General features: G+C 37.8%; 2 protein-coding genes across 10 annotated transcripts in view; one reads left to right on the plus strand and one right to left on the minus strand.

Moving 5' to 3' along the window:
- The window catches only part of LOC101740457 (afadin), an 88,462-nt gene extending 85,308 nt beyond the window's left edge, over window positions 1-3,154 (plus strand). For all 8 annotated transcript variants that reach the window (XM_012690661.4, XM_021348220.3, XM_038019019.2 and 5 more), the window contains 3 exons: window positions 222-337; window positions 773-908; window positions 1,349-3,154. In XM_012690661.4, the coding sequence (XP_012546115.2) occupies window positions 222-337; window positions 773-908; window positions 1,349-1,393 (297 nt within the window). In that variant the 3' untranslated portion in view covers window positions 1,394-3,154. The remainder of the gene's footprint in view (window positions 1-221; window positions 338-772; window positions 909-1,348) is intronic.
- A 1,844-nt stretch (window positions 3,155-4,998) lies between these two features.
- The window catches only part of LOC101740325 (dual specificity protein phosphatase Mpk3), a 35,106-nt gene continuing 18,087 nt past the window's right edge, over window positions 4,999-22,017 (minus strand). The window contains exons 2-6 of one of the 2 annotated variants that reach the window (XM_012690664.4): window positions 21,791-21,881; window positions 9,677-9,857; window positions 8,488-8,626; window positions 6,998-7,228; window positions 4,999-6,911 (exon numbers count right to left, since the gene is read on the minus strand). In XM_012690664.4, coding sequence (XP_012546118.2) covers window positions 6,688-6,911; window positions 6,998-7,228; window positions 8,488-8,626; window positions 9,677-9,857; window positions 21,791-21,881 — 866 coding nt within the window. In that variant the 3' untranslated portion in view covers window positions 4,999-6,687. Of the gene's footprint in view, window positions 6,912-6,992; window positions 7,229-8,487; window positions 8,627-9,676; window positions 9,858-21,790; window positions 21,882-22,017 lie in introns of both variants that reach the window. The other variant, XM_038019020.2, reaches the window with a different exon arrangement.

A 22,017-nucleotide genomic window follows, 5' to 3' on the forward strand; every position in this document is an offset into this window, starting at 1 on the left:
GTGATTAGAATTTGTACATTACCAACAATTGTTAATGTCACTGACCGTAATGTTAATTGAATCATAAGTTTATTTCTAAACATTTACACAAAATATTATTTTAATAACCTAAAAGTACATATTATTATCCGCAACACGCTTCGTCAGATTATAGAAACGGAGTTATCAGCAACATGCTTCGTCATTGTCATTGTTAATTGAATTATTTTATGTTTACGTAGCGGTTTATTGAAGAAGCGGAGTCCATGCTAGCGAGCCCGTCGTCGGCGGGCGTGTCGCCGAGCGCCGCGCCGCCCGCGCACACGCCCGGCGTCATCGGCGCGCAGGAGGTGTACAGGTCTCTAGTCCTTCTCTATACTCACCACCTTTATTACGTTACTTTCATTATTTTGATATAAATAAATTTTCCAACATTTTTAGTTTGAAGTTTTCACACTATTACGTCAGACGGGCAAACGAGTTACGACTCATCCGGATGCAAGTGGCCACCTTGAGATAATGAGTTAAGATAGGGTAGGTACCACCACCCTGCCTATTTCTGCTTTGAAGCAGTTATGCGTTTCGGTTTGAAGGACGGGGCAGCCATTGTAACTATACCGAGACCTTAGAACTCGTATCTCAAGGTGTGTGGCGGCATTTAAGTTTGTAGATCTCTATGACCTCCACCCATCTACGCAATAAAAAAATACTACAAAAAATGTATAGGATTGTATATCTAGTTATACGCACTTCAAATAGGTATGCTTTAATATATTTAATATTACGCCCTTAGAGACCCCCGCGCCCGCCGCCTGGCGGAGCAGCAGGCGCGCAGCACGGCGCAGCCCATCCCGGAGCAGCTCTCCTTCAAGGAGAAGATGAAGATGTTCGCGCTCGAAGCCGGAGACGCCTCCACGCCCAAGGACAAGGTACACGCGCGCGTCCGTCGCTACTACGAGATTCCTTGTCAATTCTACTTTAAACCAGTTTGAAACTGATCTCAAAAAATTTTTTTTTTATTAATTGCTTATGTTGGTGAACGAGCGCACAACCCACCGAACCTGGTGTTAAGTGGTTACTGGAGCCCATAGACACCTACAACGTAAACGCGCCACCCACCTTGAGATATAAGTTCTAAGGTCTCAGTATAGTTACAACGGCTGCCCCACCCTTCAAACCGAAACGCGTTACTGCTTCACGGCAGAAATAGGCAGGGCGGTGGTACCTACCCGGGCGGACTCACAAGAGGTCCTATCACCAGTGGAAATCTGTTTAAATCAAATTATCTCACAGTAACTCCTAATTCTTGGGCAATAGTAAAATTTTTGTAATTTATAATCGTAACAAGAAAAACTTATTTCTGTCACAGGTCAAAATATCGCGCGCGCAACGGGACATAGACGCTGTACGTTGATGACCCAGACACTACATACTACTTAATATATTGAACTATGTACCTAACAACCAACGCGCCAATACATCTCGTATGATCCAGTACCAGTATTAAGAAGCACTTACGATTTTTGATAGAGCACGATTCACAAGTCCCGTACATTGTAGGGATTTATTTTTAGAAAATTTAACATATTTTATGAGTAGACATGAGTTTAACTTATCGAATAAATATGTACCCAAGTATGCCTTGATTGAACCTCAGCACCAATTTACAAGTAAATTAGAATAGACCCAATATATTTTATATTATGAAGACAATTTGATTGGATGTACACCGCGTCGCCTTAGCAGCTAGTGCAATGTTACGAGACATTTAAAAAGTATTGATTTTTTTTTATAAATTTGAATATTATATGATATAAAATTTTTATTATTGTTATTATTGAAGTAATTTCGTGGCACATCCGAATGGAATCAATTATTTCGTGCAAAATTTTAAGTGCCATCGTAAATAGATTACGTGTTTCATTGTATTTGTTATATTAAGATTACCTTGGAGGACCAATATGGATAAAATATAATCAGAAGGTGCCTTCGCCTTGACCTGAATAATAATCATTAATTTCGACACCATACTGTGACTTCTCATGGCTCTTTTCAGAAACTTCGTTACATTCCAAAGAATGCCTAATCTATTTTTCTAACATTCCCTTCTATCATGACCGAGTACTTCTTTGTGTAAGACACTAATAATTGTATTAATTTCTATATATACGATACAATAATATCTTTGTAACAAAAAGCAATACGATACTGTGAAAGATATAATGTTGAATATAAATTACATAAATTACTTAATTATAATTAGCACTTTTTGTGCCAAACTTGTATGTATACTCTACGGTTATTAATTATTTAAGTAATTCGCTTGTAGTGATTACACAAATTATAATGTCACAACACTATTTCCTAGTATTAGTATCTCGATGAATCATGTGTTTGAATCAATGAATCACTTTATTTTGTCTGCCTTAGCAGGCAGCGTACTTAGGTTTTTTTTTTATTACGTCTACGGGACAATACTTTTCAAATTATACAAGTTTTATTTACTTTGATGAGTAATACTAAAAAATGTACTGTAATTTTCGATGTTAAATTATAATAATAAAAAAATAAGTCAGGTTTAGCCAGCCGAGTATCATATTCCAAGTTAAATTTTATTAAAATGCACATCACTTTATCCTAATGTAATTATCTATTTAAAAAAAATATCAAACTCGATTTATTGAACACAAAAGGATCACAATGTTATCTTTTCAGCTAAAATTACAGATAATCTCTGTATACTTATAGCGTTAATTTTATAAATTGCATGCAATAAACATTTCATTAGTCCGCAGCACCGATTAGATGTAAATAAATTCAATCATTTTTTATTAAGGTATTTTTACATGTGTTTTGTATATGTAAATTTTTTTATTTAATATATCGAGAGTTTATAGACGACGGTAACGAGGCCTATTCGATATAGTTAGTCTAGTTTCTGGGAATTAATTATTAAAATGTTCTCAGTATTCACCCAACGATAGTCAATTAGCAAAGATTGAGATTTATTTGTAGTACGGTGTGTTTTATTGAACAGCTAATTTGTACATAACTACACTGAGCGGCTCCTGTTCGTGTTAAGAAATAATGGGAATAGTGGTTATTGACACCAATTACTGTTAAATAATTTACTATTGTATTTTATCTTCCTTATAATAAAGTATCGGTAAACATTTTCGATTTTTTATTTATACATATACCTATTCGATCTTTATTCCACTTGATGTATTAATTATATAGCTATTTTCTTTAAAAAAAGATATACATATCAATATATGTTGTTGTGTAATGTTACCAAATGTTACCTTGGCAAAGACAACAGAGGCTGTTTGATATGTTGACACAGTGTTTATATGCGTGTATTTCAGTATTTTGAATTCAGAGAACCCGCTCGATTAAGCCGATCGCATTGTTTCAATTTTTAATACGCTTTTATTAGCTTCAGACGTATGTATGTTAGTATATAACGATATCTTTGAACATGATTTTGACCCCTTCAAAACGTCGGAATAACTCGAAATTTGGCATACTTAATATGGACTGATGACAATTAAATATTAAAAAAAAAATGAAATTCAACTAAAAATTGAAAAATAAATAATAGTTCAAAAAAACTAAAAAAATACGCTTTTATAGAAAATCCAACTATAAAGTTAAAAATAAATTTTACATTATTTAAATTTTGTACAATAATTTTTACTCTAGTTCTCCGGTTTATGGATATAAATGTTTGTGAAAATTCTAACAATGCGAAAATAAAAGTGATTCTAGTTATCATTTAAGTAACTCCGACTTAGACGATATAGATTGTTCACGACGTTCTAAAGAGAATAAATAGGTAATGATATTGCCTATTTGGCAGAAATAAACCTATAAAATATGTGCACGCAATTCGCTCGACCAGTATTATTACGTTTACTTCCTGGTGGTACTAACTGGTGCTAGGGCGTCATGTAAGACCGCACGTGTCGATACGACCACCCTACCAATTTCTGCCATGAAGCACTGATGCATTTCGATTTGAAGGGTGAGGAAGCCGTCGTAGTAAAATATAAGACTTAGAATGACTATCTCAAGATTCTCAAGTTGGGCGGTGACATTTACGTTGTTGATGTCTATGGGTTCTGGTAACCACCTAATACCGTGAGGGCCATGGATTCGTCCATCCATCTAGGCAAAAAAAAATATACTCATATATTTTATTTTCTCCGCCTCCTCCTCCTCGCATCGTTTCTTCCCATTTTTTTAAAGGGGTCAGCCTTTATTTTTTCTACGAATTACTAACTATCTATTAAGATAAACAAAACATCATTCAAGGGTGGGCAGAAGAATAGTTTGTTCGTTATGTTCAAGTAGGTACTATTTATTCCTGAACTTTTTTTTTTCGATTCGATTCGATTATTCTAGCAGAACGTTTGTTCTCGGTTTGTCATATTATTTATTTGGACACCCTGTATTTAAATCGAGTTTTACAAAATGTAATTATAGCAAATTCTTGTTGACTTCTACAATTTCCATAGAGCTGTTTCTTGTCGCCAGAATCCGATTCCTTCCGATCTCGAAGGCGTGGTTCTAGTGTGTAAAAGTATAGAAGTATCGATATTTCTATACTTCAAGCGAGTCTTGAAAACGCTATTTCCATATGACATCGAACCTATTCTCCAAAGGGAATCGATGAATTACCACTACACTGCCTCAGATGGAACCCCGTGTGTTCACCTACCAGTCAGCGCGTTCGAATAGATCCTTAGGTTATAAAATAATCCACGCTGACCGTGAAGTGTTGTTCGCGTTCATGAATAACATTTTTAATTAATAGAAAAATAAAGGAAAAATCGTTATCATCTAATGTATGATAAACTTTTTGGTTCAAATGGCTCTTTCCTTCATAATCTGTTGTATGTAGTACTGTTTAGTTAAGGTCGACCATCTTAGTAATTCAATTTTATAAGCGTGTCACATAACCGTGTACCTATGTGTCACTAAATTAATAAAATCATAAAAAATAAAACGAATAAATTCAGTTAACAGTGTTTATATTTTTTGTCTTGAGGTTAATGTGTGTGCCGCAGCCACATGTCTGTAGTAGGTACTTTACAAAGAATCGCAAATACATGTATAACATTTCCAGTTACATTTACATCAAATTAACAACTTCTACATTTCATTAAATATTTAATTAACTGTTTTTGTTACGGATTTTATGTCGAAGTTTACGGCCATTAATTATTTTGTGCATTACAATAATATAACATTCAATATAGAAATATAAGAACGTCAGTGCAAACACTGATTTAGAATAACTATATAACACATAGTCTATAATAGTTCTTCACATACATAATTTGTACACAAGATTTTTTTTCACCGATCCCTAGTATGCTATGCTAGTAAGCTTGGAATCTTTTCAATATCGAATTTAACATTGAAGGTTCTCTTATTTTTGGCTAAAGAAAAAAATGAAATATATGAAAAACACTTAATTACTCTAACGCAAACATTGAATTAATATTTGGATGAAACCTTAAAAATAAATTGGCCTTCATCGTTAAGTAAGCTGAGTCTCTAGAGTAATTCTTATTCTACAACAAATGTACATTTCGCAACAATTCACTACTCTCTTGTAATAATAATTAATATACTTATTGTTAAAGCTTGCCACTTACTTACCTACTAAAAGATTTTGTGAATATTTGTCATTAATTTGATTTAGAAAAATATGTAAATTTCTTCGTATTCATTTTATGATTTATAGATAACAACAATTCTAAAACAACATACGAACGTTAACGCCACTGAATTTGAAACCCGATTTATAATTAAACATTTTTACTATAAAATAATAATATATTGATCGCCAATAGTAAACCTGTTGAGGCGAAACTTCGTGATGCTGTGTTCACGTCACGCCAAGTGTCCGAACTACTTGTCTATAGGTACAAAGTGATCCGTATAAAAATAGTATCAAGATTGTCGCATCGTGATACAAATATGAAGATTAAACTATCAATAAATATGTAAATAACATTAAAAGATGAACTGTCCACATACGGTCTGGATTGATCGTTCTCATATTCGAGCGCGGGAAGGAGATTCCAGTGTTTTCATAGAAAAAATAAATACTCGGTCGACCTATAGACATTAAATAGGTTCTTCTTTGAGTCTCTCTTGTCGAATGTAAATTTAACATACTCTAATAGAATAAGTAATATCTTCATTACAAATGTAAATATATTTATGTGATGAATCGAAACTAGCTACGTTGTATTATCAATATATCACACGCACGTTCGCGCATTCGCTCTCATATAAAATACAATCTCACACGTAAACAACAATGGAAGAAGAATTAGAAGTCCTAAACGCATACCACATCGTCTACCGTACGTAATATTTGGTTTAAATGTGAACGTGGCACAGAGCGACGCCGGCGCGGACCGCGCGACACGTCTGCGGTGCCTGCCCTCTGGCGGCGAACCGTCGCAAACAGATGTGTACAGTACATTGGAAGATTCATTCAGGAATGCATTCAACTTGTTATTTAATATCCTAAATATTAATTAAAACAACGATACTATTCAAAGAAACTTACAAAATTGACTTAACAAATACGTACAAAGTACACGTCACGACACCCTACAGTAACTGTTATCTTGCGACTAACAACACGAGACCGGACCCCCGGCGCGGTCCCCGGACTGCATCGGATCACTCTACGAGGGCGGATCGGATTGGCCGGGGCTGCGAGGGCGGCCGCGGCGGACAGGCGGAGAGGGCGAGGGCGGAGGCTGCGGACAGAAGAACTGTCATTGCGGGGTGTCCCGGGGCGCGCTCCAGCGGTCGAACTCGATGCCGGAGTCGGGCGACACGCCGTAGGGCACGGCGCCCCCCTCCCCGCGCGCGCGCCCGCCGCCCGCCGTCTCGTGCAGCACCTGCGGGCACACAGTCGCCTTAGCCGCGGCCCCGCGCCGTCACACGGGGAGCGCGGCGCGGGATCCCGTCGGAGCGCAGACCTTACTCAAGCTGGCGCTGTGCTCGTGCAGGCCGAGGTCGCGCTCGAACGAGTGCAGCTGCCGCATGAAGTGGAAGTTGGGCGCGATGTCCGTCTTGCGGCTGCGGACCAGCTCGAAGGCGTCGCGCAGGGACAGCCGGTGCCGCTGCATGAGGTACGCCAGCGTCACGGTCACGGAGCGGGACACGCCCGCCACGCAGTGCACCAGCACGCCGCACCGCGCAGACATCGCTTCCTCTGAAACATTCATGAATCAATTTATAAATAAAGAACTACACAGCTCTCATATTCCGAACACTTAACAAAACACGCAAAAACCTAAACTTCTTTATATGTGACGTCATTTGGGGGCAAAATAAAAAAGCTAATCATTTAAATTACAACAATAAGTCACATAATATGACAACATTCCCAACACGGCACCGTGTGTCATGAGATCGAACTCTCAATGGTATGTTAAAATTGTGCAGTAAATTAGCCATCAATACTTCATTAATAAAAGTAATGATTAGATGATTGTTTTAATTTCATTAACATCCCATGTATTTATATTGTTTAGTACATAGTGTTCGATTAACCGCTGTACTTACTACACGCAACCCTCGACGCAAACACAATTTAACTAAAATAGCAGACCATTGGAACCTCTGGGTCTGCGGAAGGACTTCGGTTCCCTCTGTATTTTGTACCGTATGTTCTATGGGGAGTGCTCTGAGGAATTGTTCGAGATGATACCGGCATCTCGTTTTTACCATCGCACCGCCCGCCACCGGAGTAGAGTTCATCCATACTACCTGGAGTCACTGCGGTCATCCACAGTGCGTTTCCAGAGATCTTTTTTGCCACGTACCATCCGGCTATGGAATGAGCTCCCCTCCACGGTGTTTCCCGAGTGCTATGACATGTCCTTCTTCAAACGAGGCTTGTGGAGAGTATTAAGCGGTAGGCAGCGGCTTGGCTCTGCCCTTGACATTACTGAAGTCCATGGGCGACGGTAACCACTCACCATCAGGTGGGCCGTATGCCCGTCTGCCTACAAAGGCAATAAAAAAAAGACCAAATCAATTCCCAACTGAATTATCTTTATAATTTATTATTTAATTTATCCAGAATGGTTTGGTCTTTGCCACACTTGAAATACATCACATTTTTTTTATTGTTTAGATGGGTGGACGAGCTCACAGCTCACCTGGTCTTAAGTGGTTACTGGAGCCTATAGACATCTACAACGTAAATGCACCACCCACCTTGAGATATAAGTTCTAAGGTCCCAGTATAGTTACAACGGCTGCCCCCACCCTTCAAACCGAAACGCATTACTGCTTCACGGCAGAAATAGGCGGGGTGGTGGTACCCACCCGCGTGGACTCACAAGAGGTCCTACCTAAGAGGAGGTCACGTTTTCTATTATACAATATTATTTCCTATTAAATTCTTAAAAAAAAATTTTTATCTGTTTAATACGACTAACCAAAATAAATACAATGAATACTAACCGATGAATCTTATAGCCTGAGGGAAGTGCACCGCCAGGTTTTGGCTCCAGTGGTCCGCGATGGGAATCTTCAGATAGTTGATGCCGCATCCCTCAGCTTCGAACGTGTTCGGCAGATCCGGTGTCACATTCAACACGTACTGTTTCCGGAAAACCAATCATAGTTGCATGTTAATAAAGTATATTATCAAATATATACTTTTTTACTGTGGATTGGTTGACGATCTCACGGCCCACCTAGTGTTACGTGGTTACCGGAGCCCCATAGACATCTAAAACGTAAACGCCCACCCACCTTTAGAAATGAATTCTAAGGTCTTAGTTTTTTACACCACGGGTACCCTCCACCCTACCCTTTAAATCGAAACGCATTGCTGCTACTTGGCAGAAAATAGGCAGGGTGGTACATGACGTCCTACGCAAATTATATTATTGCGGGTTTGGTTTTTATTACTTTTTATTACACGATGTTATTCCTTCACCGTGGAAGTCAATCGTGAGCATTGGTTAAGTACGTATATCATTAGAAAAATTGGTACCCGCCTGCGGGATTCGAACACTGGTACATGCACTTGATACCAATGCACCGGATGTCTTATCCTTTAGACCACGACGACTTCAAATAAAATAAATAACAGTGCAAAAGTCCCACACGGCCATCGGGTGCCAAACTAGGATTCCGTGTACTATGGGAACCACAGACTAATTTACCAATTTAAATGCCTTAAATTGTAATTAAGCACCCAGACAAAACGAATGTTTGGTCGAAGCGAGGATCGAACCCACAACTATTGGTACTGAAAACGGAGGCGATAACCACTGCTCCACTAAATCGGTCAATACGAGAACCTTACATGACAATAATTTTATACTCTCTGGCTCTATTTTCTAACTCAACTCTCCTACTGTTTCCGTGTTCTGATTTGCCAATCAAAAGTGCCGTAAAAGAGCTTGTGTCGACCTTACTTATGAGCTAAATGGACGCCTATAAAATTTTTCATCAGTGTTTAGTGCGAGTTTTTTAACGTTCTCCATAGCGTAAAAGTTAGCTCATATTTTTATGGAATGGGATCGCTTGCGTACGTTTGCCGCTAGGGGCGCTGTTCCAACTGCATACAAAATTGGGTTAACTTTTACGTTATCGAAAACGTTAAGAAACTCGCACTAAGCACACAGAATAGAATAATCACCTTAATATTATGCCTGGCGAGAGCTTCGCAATCCTCGCTGTTGGTGGAGTTACCGAGGTACAGATTCGGCAGGATCTCGATAGGGAAGTCCTGCTGGACGTGGCTGTGCACCTCCTCGCACTCCGACGACGAGCCAGAGGACAGGGTCTCCTCGCAACCCGAACCCGAAATACGCAGCGACCTGAAGTGTCAAATATTCAAATCAATAACCCATCAACGATCTCAATTCCCTAAATAAATAAAAGTTGGTTTATAATAGCCGTACATTGTAAATATTAATCAATTCTCATCGCTGTGAATCCGAACTATAAATGAGTTTCTTTCGATTTAATTCAATTATTATATTAATTTATTATTTTATTATTATTAATTCAATCTTTTTTCCATTTGACCATAGACTCTATGCAATAAGAAAAGTTTGACAATAAACAAATAGTATGCCTGCGTCTGTGTGTCAAATTCATGGTAGTGTGTGTAATGATTTTTTTTATCGATTTAATGTACTTTTATGCATAATTTAAAAAGAATTATTAACATTCTGCACTTTGTTACTGGTGGTAGGACCTCTTGTGAGTCCGCGCGGGTGAGTACCACCACCCTGCCTATTTCTGCCGTGAAGCAGTAATGCGTTTCGGTTTGAAAGGTGGGGCAGCCGTTGTAACTATACTTGAGACCTTAGAACTTGTATCTCAAGGTGGGTGGCGCATTTACGTTGTGGATGTCTATGGGCTCCAGTAACCACTTAACACCAGGTGGGCTGTGAGCTCGTCCACCCATCAGAGCAATAAAAAAAAATCCTTCTCTATATTCTATATACAAGGATTATTGTAAAGTATTCGGAACCGGAGCAAGATTTATACATATAAATAGTTTTAAGTTCACAACGCGCGAAACTGATAATACTATAGAGGTTTCTTTCGTTATTAAAAAAAAAAAACATTCGAAGACAGACAACCTAAAACGTTTACATTAATATTCGATCGATTGAGAATTAAAAATTTTAATTACAAAACACGATTCTTGGTATTAAAATATTTTTATATAACGCTTAATGTAACTATTTTTGATTGAAAGTAAAATACGCACAAAATCTCTATAATAATATCGCCTACGCACTATGAATCCTACGTACAATCCTACGCATTAAATATTGATCAAATCCAGATAAGTAATTATTAGTAAGCTTAGAATTTACCCCCGGCTTTGCGACTTCGTGGAATTTGTTTCCAGGCGCAGAAATTTACCATCATATAAAAAAAACATTGTTAAAATTTTCCATCTATACTAATATTATAAAGAGGAAAGATTTGTTTGTTTGTTTGTTTCGAATAGGCTCCGAAACTACTGGACCGATTTGAAAAATTCTTTTTCCATTAGAAGCCGACATTGTCCCTGATGAACATAGGCTACTTTAAAAAAAAAAAAATATTTAATTTTTTTGCTTTCATGTGTGTTTTAATGTTTCCGAAGCGAAGCGAGGGCGGGTCGCTAGTAGTAAATAATTCAAATCTAGTGACATCACTACATACTTACATAGTATAAAACAAAGTCGCTTTCTCTGTCCCTATATCCCTATGTATGCTTAAATCTTTAAAACTACGCAACGGATTTTGATGCGGTTTTTTTAATAGATAGAGTGATTGAAGAGGAAGGTTTATATGTATAATAACATCCATTAAATAGTGGAGAAGTCAATAATAAATTACAGTTTCCGAAGCGAAGCAAGGGCGGATCACTAGTTTTTAACAAATAATAATAAGGTTTTCTCTAGAATAGTCTATTTTCTATTGTGAGCTTGTTGTATTTGATTAATTTGAGAACACAAGGTCAATGTATGATCTACTCGGAATGTCACATCTATGGAAATTAAATGGAAATGCAAGATCTTTGTAATAAATAGGCTGTTTCATTGTTTTGCTATTTATGTTAAGGCGAACGGTAGGTGTGCGGCAGGGTAGATACGGACGGGGGCGGGCATCGATCGTGGGCTGTGAATGGGGGAAGGGAATCTCCATTCACCTGCCCCCTGGCTCAATGGCCGCCCACGCGTACCCGCGCCCCGCTTCAGCGACGCCAACGCGTCTCCTCCCAACTCCCACGCGACACTTTTCTGAATTCGCCCTTTCAATCGTCTCGTAGTCATTCAGTTTACTATTTTAAAAGCAATCAAATTAAGCGAGCCCGTCTCCCGTTTCATCGCGTCACCGTCAAACGTTGATCATGGATTCAACTCACGTTCCCCTGGTGATCTTTAAATGTTAAATCTCCATTCAATTGAAAACAAAACTCATATTTTGTTTTCATCTGCAGAATCGATGTCATCATGATCTATAATTTTTTATTTTAACTGTTTAATTATTTATTACATAGAGACTGAGTTTTATTAAAAAATAGATATTTGTATAGATACACAAATTCTTTTTATTTTGAGTAATCAAAATCAGTTCATTTTGGGTCATATGAGTAATATTTTTATTTTTACAAATTTTAATAATAATGTTGCTTATAATATTTAAGCACATGGAGATATCCCATGGAGAAGGACTACATACAATGTATTTAATTTTAAAGTATAAGATGCTCGATGCGTTCGTACCAAGCGATGAGAATATGCTGTTAATCATTCCTTTGGTCAGTTTTCTAATGATATATTTACTTATAAAACATATTCACATTTAAAAACTATAATTTTCGTAATTACTGGTGGTGGTAGGAAGAAGTATTTATAAACCCTCACGGGTGCAATTTCTGCGGCAATCAGTTGCAGTGGTAGCCTTCATAGAACACAAGATATTTGACAGATACCTGAATCTCGCTTACGACATTTTCAAGATAAGCCAGCATATATACAAGTTCCGAACAACAACATTAGAATCGTTGGTCTACCGAGCAATATCACCTGGTGAAAGATCTTCCCTCTGTCGTTAAGCCTCCCACACAGTCATGGGTTTAGGTTGGAAGGATTGGCGCAGTCGTTATGCCTCTATGCAATTGATTCTTTGATCTCATTTCTCCAGGGTTCATGGGTTGGCTATGAGTTCGATGACACTATGTAATATGCAATCCATAAATAAAAAAGTTTGTATGTTCGATTTTGTTTACTGTTAACGTTATGCCTGTTTCTGCCGCATCTTGCGTTTCGGTTTGACAGCTCTCTTAGAGCAAACCATTATCCCAATACCATTGAGACTTCCGACTACATTTCTCAAGGCAGGCGGTCACTTTTCTACGATATCTATGATTTCCGGTCAGCGTTTAACAAGAGGCGCGTCGAAAGCTACCCCAATAAAACAAAGCTTTTTCATTTCAACCTTTTTCTTCTTCTAAGATCGTCAGCAACGTCTCCTCGATTTACATAACTAAATTATAGTATATTTTATAAGTAAAGGCAACATTTATAAGTATATAGTTGTTTACACGTTATGTAACGATAAAAACCAGGTGAAAATATTATATAGTAGGTAGGGTCTCAGCTCAGCGATATGACGGTACGTGGGTCGTGGAGCGTGGGTGCCGACCATCCAACACGTCCATTCAAGGGAGCTGCTCGCCCACGCAATCCGCCGTCGCACCGCCGACAGATCAGATAATGGCAACGACACTATTTACTTTTATTTTACAAAAACGTGTGGGAGGCCGGACTTCCATTATTACGTAACTTATTATACTCGATAATTGAAAAGCAGGTGTACGTGTAACGACACATTCGGTCGCCATCATTGTCGTGCGCTCATAAACGGGTTACAAAAGTGAGGGGGAGGGCGGGGCGAGGTCTTATTGAAATTCGTACACAGTACCATCACAAGTATTGTGCGCATTGTGTAAGCGATCGTGTCGAGTACTGGCGACCCGGCGCGCCAATACGATTCCTATATGATTGATGAAGGTAGATGCGTGGCGTACGCCGGAAGCCATCGGTGCCGTGACACGGTCGACCGTGTTATTAATGAACGAGTGTTATAAGTACCGACTGTACTGCCCTCGTTCTACGAAAGCGTTTACCCTGACTGAATCGTAAAGACGCTGAGGGTCGGCGTATTAGACGAATCGAGAGGGCACTCGTTAACCGGTCGGTTAAGCTATGTCGCAGTAGCGAGCCGGTGCGTGTGGGCGTGCAAGTGCGTGCGGTGCGCTGGCGCATAGGAATGCGGCTCGACCTACCCGCTGCCAATGACCGCCTGCAGGGGACGCTTTTTTTAATGCCCCACTCGCCAGTCTTCATCCTGTCAGGACTTTAAATCGCTCGTTCGTATTATAAAAAGATTGAAACACTCGCTCATAATCAACGACCGAAGTCACGTTGCATGATTTTGCTAGTATTATCTATATATTAATACGTGAAGTAAAAACTTTGAATCCCTTTTTACGAAAATTGTACAGACGGAGCAGTATGAAATTATAGAGAATATAGAGAAGAAGCGCAGAATGCTCTTTTTTTTTAATTATGCATAAAAAATACAATAAATCAATAATAAAAACATTACACGCAATACCATGTATTTGACACACGCATGCATACTGTTTGTTTATTGTCAAACTTTTCTTATTGCTTATAGTCTGTGGTCAAATTGAGAATAGATTAAATACCTATTGTTTGTCGTTAATATTATTTTTCTGTGATTATAGAATTTGACAATAGAATCATAATAATGTGCAAACTTATAATTTATATTAATTAAAGTCGAATTTCGACTACTGCGGGACCACTAGTAAACATTTATTACGTGAACGTAAGATAAAGATATATTATTATACACATTTTAGTAATCGTGCCGAGGTCGCGTCCATACTCTACGCCAACCTACACTGCATTGCTTGCTGTTTACCTAAAAAGTACTACATTAGCTTTAACAAACAAAAAACCGGTTATAATATATTCTCGTTGATATTGGTAGTTGTTTTTGAATGAATGCAAAACAGCACAGTACTGCAAAAATTCGTGGGTCTAATCTTGCAACGTATCTCGTGGCTATCCAAGTTGCAATTTGACTTATTTGGTTTGAAATACACGTGAACACAGTTAATCCTTTTTTTAGAATATGCCTTACATTTTAAATGACCGTCTGGTAATCCAGCTAAAAACGGTTTCTCAAAGAAACTGATTAGACAACTCGCTCACGTTCGAATAGTGGTTTCCGATAAATAAAATAATGAGAGAGAAAACATAGCGCGTTCTATCCTTTGTTCGGTCATCGCGCTTTTTTCAAAAAACATACATATGGTGTTTTCGGCCGTGGCCGTCTGTGTATTTATTAATTCGTGAATCAACTCGCAATTCAAACAACGGCTTTACGTCAGAAGAGTGACGTCACCACAACGATAGCCTAACGCGTCCAGCGCGACCAGGATCCATGATGTTTCATCATTCAATTTCGCGTCGCATCATCGCTAACTTTTAATTAAACTCCGTGTTGTAGGTCTACGGGAGAAATGTTAAACATTAAAGTAAAATAATTTTTAAGAAGAAACAAATGACAAACAGAACGCGTCTTGAGGAAATTTTTGAATTGAATATCTTTTGTTCGCCTTCGCCAAATCAGGATCAAGGTTACGGCGAGTGAAGTAGTGACCGCTGTCGTAATAAGTTGAGCATACCTACCGAACGGACTAATTAACTAGATTGTGTCTGCTTTGTAAACCTATGACGTCAGGTAGTATTGACGTCGGCAACGACATCGAGGTTGGCAGATTTGTTGCTCACATCGCGTATTCATACTTCACATGTTCAATCTAATAAAAATAATATGTATGAACACAGAGCAACAGGAAAACGAATTAAAAAAATGTACAATTTTAATAAATGAGCACGAGCTCAGCTGTATAAGTGAAATTGACGTAAATTGTGAATGACATAAAAAACTATAGGTAGGCACTTTAAAAAAAAAAAACTTGTAAATGTTTTGGATTATTTGTTTATGTAGACCGATGAGAAGCAATAAACAAACCAGTTGTCCGGGTAATATTGTTTTTCGAATTTGATATAATTCAGTTTAGAGATCTGTTGGTTGGGAGCCCACACAGTCGCAGGGATAGAGAGAGAACGGGGCGCCAATGGCGGTACGCGACGACGGCGGTTGAACGTGGGCGAGATTGCTTTGATATCATAAATTTGAATGCTCCTATTTATAGCCGAGAACGGAAACCGTTTCGTGAAAGGGAATATTACGCCAAGACAGGCACGTGGGCGCGAAACAGTCACCGCCCATAGGAGCCGCGCTCCGAAAAATTTCGCTGTAACAATTTTGACCTTTAAACATTATTATTTAGTTCAGCCCACGCGTTACGGGAGTCACAAAAGGTCTGGATATAAATAAACCTAATCTTAACAGCGTCATATTTCGTTTTTTTAAATATAACTGTCAACGGTGTTTCATAATGACGACGGTACTGTTGTATAAAATAGTAAGGTCTAACCTCTTTTGTAATGGAATCAAGCACTAACTAAGCACTGTTGGTACGTAACATTTTAAGTAATGCCACTAGAAATTCCAATACTATGTGAGTTTAATCACCGTTTTCGAATGATGTTAGATATATCATTTACCAAATTATAGTTCGGAATAAGTAACCGAAAAAATTTCACTTTAATTTGACAAATAATAGACTTCTTTTTAATCAAAGCTATTTCAGCTTATCATATTAGAAAATCCTTTGTTACAACTAACAGAAAATAATTTTAAGTTTATTATTCATCAACGGCCCTGTTTATGGTCTTAATTCGTTTTTTTAAACAATCTATTTTGGTTCCATCTTTCAACCTTCCCAAAAGTTGGACTGTTCGTAAAGTTTTATACGAGAAAAGGGTATGATCCACATCAGGGCGTGACAGGACAGGGCGTTGTCCAGTTACCAATGAATAAAATCTAATATTTAGACTGGCTAAATCTGCTAACAACATCTACATATTACAAGCTGATTACATACCCAAATACAATAATCTAGGCACAAACATTATTCAGTAATAAATTATAATATGATTGTGTAAATAGAATTTAGAATAGTTTGTCTGTTCGCAAGTTAAGCCAATGTGTGCTAAATTACACATTGAAAAAAACTTCATCATAAAAATAATCCGAATTATCATTTACAAATAATTACGAATTAAACTATCAAACCAGTGTTTCGAGATAAAAGAAATTAATTGAATTTTATTTTTCGTTTGACTCTAGCTCTCAAAAACCCACCTCGGGCGCATATCAAGTGAGGTAGGCAGAAGATTGGCAATATCCCTGGCATTGCTGACAGTCATGAGCAGCTGTAACCACTCACCATCTGGTAAACTCTGGTAGACCGCATGCTGCCTACCAAGGCCCAAAAAACATCACAAAGAATTTGGTTAACCAGCCAAATTGGACACGCTAATTTCAATGTTACGTAAAAGTCTACATGTGAGGGTATATTCTATTTCAAATCGCGATGAAGCAGCCGCGTTGATGAAATAAGTAATCATTCAATGATTCATGCATTCACGAACGCATTTCATACGTAGTTCACATTCAGAAGAAATCAACTAACAGAACACACGTAATGTACAATGTAACAAGTCATCGACGTACCGTCATCAAGGAAATGGCACATCTAATATTTATATAGCGACTAGCTGACCCGGCAGACATCGTAGTACTTCAATCGATAAATAAAAGACCTAAACTTTTGTATAAAAAAAAATAAAACAAACAAAGGAATCTGTCCGACGGGGGACACATCAAAGGAAAATGAAAATTGTTATTTTTATTTGATTCCGAGCGTTTTTATATTTATCTACCTTTTAAACCAACCTTATCTGGACTTCGACAAGTAATTCAAGACCAAAATTAGCCAAATCGGTTCAGCCGTTCTCGAGTTTTAGCGAGACAAACGAATAGCAATTCATTTTTTTATATATAAATAGATAAAAGATAGATTAAGCTGAAAGAAAAACTGTTTATTAGTGAATGGCGGAACGTTCGACGTTAGCGCGGCCGCTGCATGAATGGATCCCATTACTCCATTGAACGTAATGCTTCGCTCTCGCCGTTCCTATTGCAACGTCAATTACGTGCTTAGGTAACTGCGCCCCGGTGAGCTCAACGACACTCGCCAATGAAAATGATGAATGGATTTATTAGCTAACAACTTTTTACGTGTCGATTGCAATGCGTCAGTCAGGTGGGTGCTGACGAGAGGTGACGCAACGCCTTCACTTCAAACGACTACGTCGAGTGAACTAGATCGAACAGATTATTATTATTATGTTTGCAGAAATAACACGACGAAAGTTTTATTATTATTTTATTGCTTAGATGGGTGGACGAGCTCACAGTCAACCTGGTTTTAAGTGGTTACTGGAGCCCATAGACATCTAAAATTTAAAACGCGCCACCCACCTTGAGATATAGGTTCTAAGGTCTCAGTATAGTTACAACGGTTGCCCCGCCCTTCAAACCGAAACGCATTACTGCTTCACGGCTGAAATAGATATAGTGGTGGTACCTACCCGCGCGGACTCACAAGAGGTCCTAACACCAATAATTACGCAAATTATAATTTTGCGGATTTGATTTTTATTGCACGACGTTATTCCTTCACCGTGGAAATCGATCGTGAACACATTATTATGTTGAGTACGTATTTCATTAGAAAAATTGGTACCCACCCGCCTGAGATTCGAACACCGGTGCATCGCTCAACACGAATGCACCGGACGTCTTATCCTTTAGGCCACGACGACTTCAAAGTGACGAACATGAAACTAAAGCGATGTTGTGTTTCATTATGCGCAGGTGAATATAACGGCCGGTACATTTCCACTTATGTCAATGACTAAGTTTTAGACATAGCGTGCAAACATGCCTTATTAGCGTCGTTGTACTAATCAACGCCGTTCTATGCGAACGCACAAGCTCAATGAGCATAGAATATTTTAATTTTCACGTTAATTTCCTACATAATACAAGATTTTAACAAAAAAAAAGACAGAATACTGACTTACATTACCATTCAACTAAATTAAATATGCATTTTTAAGTATATAATATATATTTTTAAGTACAATATAAAAAATATTTATTTATCATGGCTTGATAAAACATAAATCGTTATTGAAAAAAAAAGAATCAACAAAATCGATTCACTTAAAAAGAATCCGAGCTGACACACCAAAAAATACAGTCGAATTGAGAACCTCTCCCTTTTTTGAAGTTGAAAAAACGGAAGCCTGACTGAAATTTTTTACCAGTTACATTATCTGTCTTTTAAAGTAAGACAAAATTTATGTATTAATTTTGTTATTAGTAGTCAAAACATAGGTAAATTAAGAAAAACTAAACCTAAACTATGCTCTTTTGACATTATTTATGAGAAAAATACTGGTGGTACCAAATGATTCGGCATATTCACTCAATTTCGAATATTTTTGGAAACTGTACACTTTTAATGTGAAGAGATCATTTGCCTATTTCTGTCGTGTAGCAGTAATACGTTTCGGTTTAAAGGGTGGGGCAGCCGCTGTAACTATACTTGAGACCCTAGAAGTTATATCTCAAGGTGGGTGGCGCATTTACGTTGTAGATGTCTATGGGCTCCAGTAACCACTCAACACCAGGTGGGCTGTGAACTCGTCGACCCATGTAAGCAATTAAAAAAATGTCTGAATTGAATTTAAATTGTATTCGTTGGACAGCAAGAGCCTGGTGTTGTGTCGAACAAAGAGTACGCGTAGATACGGATACAACACACGCGCGTTCCGGCAATTAGGAAACTGTGTGTGATGATGACTAACGCGCTCCGTCATCACTGTCGATACCGAGAATCAGTTTATTTATTCGATTGGTTCTGCTCTCTGGACTCGACCCACACTCTGAGCAAATAATCAACCGTTCGCTCCACGAGATTCATGGTGTAAATTCCCAGAAAGCGGCATCTTTATATATCGTATAATTTTCCATGGCCAGACTTCTGAGATACGAACAGATGAGACTAGACTAAGTTAGTTGGTTAAATTTCTATTGGTGATGGTATTGTGGGCTCGCATGCATACATACCACCACCCTGGCACATGTGATGTCTAATAGCACCAACAATCGATAGCATGAGGCGGCCTTGAAACTAGAGCAGTAATAAATAATTCGTAGGCAGCGGCTTGGCTCTGCCCCTGGCATTGCTGAAATCCATGGGCGACGGTAACCACTCACCATCACATCACGCGTCTGCCTACAAAGGCAATAAAAAAATAAATAAAAAAAAACACCACCTACCCTAAGCATTCTACTTTGTAAATTTCGAATTATCAAACACTTTCGATAATAATACGGACAAAAAATTATATATTATAGATATAGATTTTTTAAATCAACAACATTGTCGATTCGCTCAACCGTTTATACTATTCTATTCGAATAACGTATGATGAGGCCACCAGCGCAAAACTGGCCTAGCCCACAATTTTTCATATTCGTGCTTATATGTTGCAATTTATTTAAAACATAATCAATGTTGATGGAAAACCGGCTTATCCCCAGTTTCAACCATAGATAACAGATTGTAAACATTATTTTTGAGCGTATTATTATTGCTTACGAAACAGTGTAAAAGTGAATTCAAACCTCATTATCTCAATACATAAGCTTAGGTCACTTTTGCTCTGACGGTCTCAATATATTTCTCGCGTAACATTATGAAAAATTTTAAAGGTATGTAGATTCATAATGACCGTTGGCAATTAAGACTGTGTTATTTAATAATAACACATCTATATATTAATACTTGAAGGAAAAACTTTGTATCCCTTTTTACGAAAATTGCCCGGACGAAGGAGTATGAAATTTCCCACACTATAGAGAATAAAGAGAAGGAGTGCCGAATGGTAATATTTTTTTAAATTATGCATTAAAAATACATTAAATCAATAAAGAAAACATTACACACAATACAGTGTATTTGACGCACACACGCATGCGTACTATTTATTTATTGTCAAACTTTTGTTCTTGACGTCTGTCAAATTGAGAATAGATTAAATATTGTTTGTCTTTATTAATATTTTTCTATAGTGTAGTCTTGGCGTAATCTGTGATTATAGAAGTATAAAAGTCTTTAACAGTAGAATCATAATAGTGTACAAATTAATATTTCAATTAATTATAGTCGAATTTCGACTACCAGGGCATCACTAGTTTTATTAAGCAAGCGTCACGCCTGTGGAGACGTGCTGGTACCTACACAGTTCCAAGGCCGCATCAATTTCTAACAGAACGAAATCCACTTGGGACCGGTTAGCGAGAAAGCTAAAACCCATCCACGGTTTGATTTAACTGGAGTTCTTCGCCCACAGAATTTCCGCCGCAATCAATGAAAACCTCTCACGGGCGTGAAATCGGATTCCCACGATTGCAAAGGTTGTATGTTACCACCTCCGCTCGATCAATTGAAAAAAAAAACTATTTCGTACATGAGATCGGTCTTTAATTAAAAATCTATTGTATTTACCGCGGGTTTCGTAAAAAGACGATAATTATCATGACGAAAATTGAAACTCAGTTAAGTGTGGATGGTGTTTTGGACACGTTTCACGAGCTTAACATAAGATATCTCTTGAATATTATTAATGTATATTGATTATTAGACATGAATTGGTTCTAAAGTCTATAGTAGCTAGAGTAAACTGATAAATTGTATGGTGTCGAATTGGTTACAGTTCAGTGACGGTAGATGGCGCGGTGATTGGAACGGAAGGCCAATCAACGCTAATCGTTAACGTGTCGCTCTCAAAATGGCGATAGTTGAAAATGTATATCTGATAATTAACTAAATATTACTAACGTAAACTAGTGCATGTTTTTTTCTTCTAAATCCGACCGACACAATGTTTATTTCGAAGGTGACCTGAGTTTTATTTCGTTAAATATGCAGGTAGGTGCTACTGTCTATACTATAGTTCGTGTTTGTTAAGTAATACACGTTAAATAAGTTGATAAAAGTGAGATTATGTTCTATTTCCATATAAGCGAAACTCATAACAATAGCGAACAAAGATAACAGAATGAAAATTGATTTGTGGTTATCTACCGTGTTTGACGTATTAAAACATTTACAGTGCAAACGAAAATGTGCCTTGTTGCAAGTATTTGTACGTACCGTAATCCCATTAGCGGCAGGTGGGGTACATGTTGGGCGCCAGCTTCGCTGCACCATTCGGGGTATGCGCGACGGAAGTCATCGAAGTCACCTGTTAATGAAATGTTTTTATGTTAAATTAAATTTGGTTTTTACAGCGCACTCTTGGGTCTGTGCGATGTTATTTAAGCTCTCAATCAAGGTGACGCACGGTATAAGCTGGGCGTGATTTTTTTTTTTCCTCCTTA

Source organism: Bombyx mori, chromosome 22, assembly GCF_030269925.1.
Source record: "Bombyx mori chromosome 22, ASM3026992v2".
NCBI lineage: Eukaryota > Metazoa > Arthropoda > Insecta > Lepidoptera > Bombycidae > Bombyx > Bombyx mori.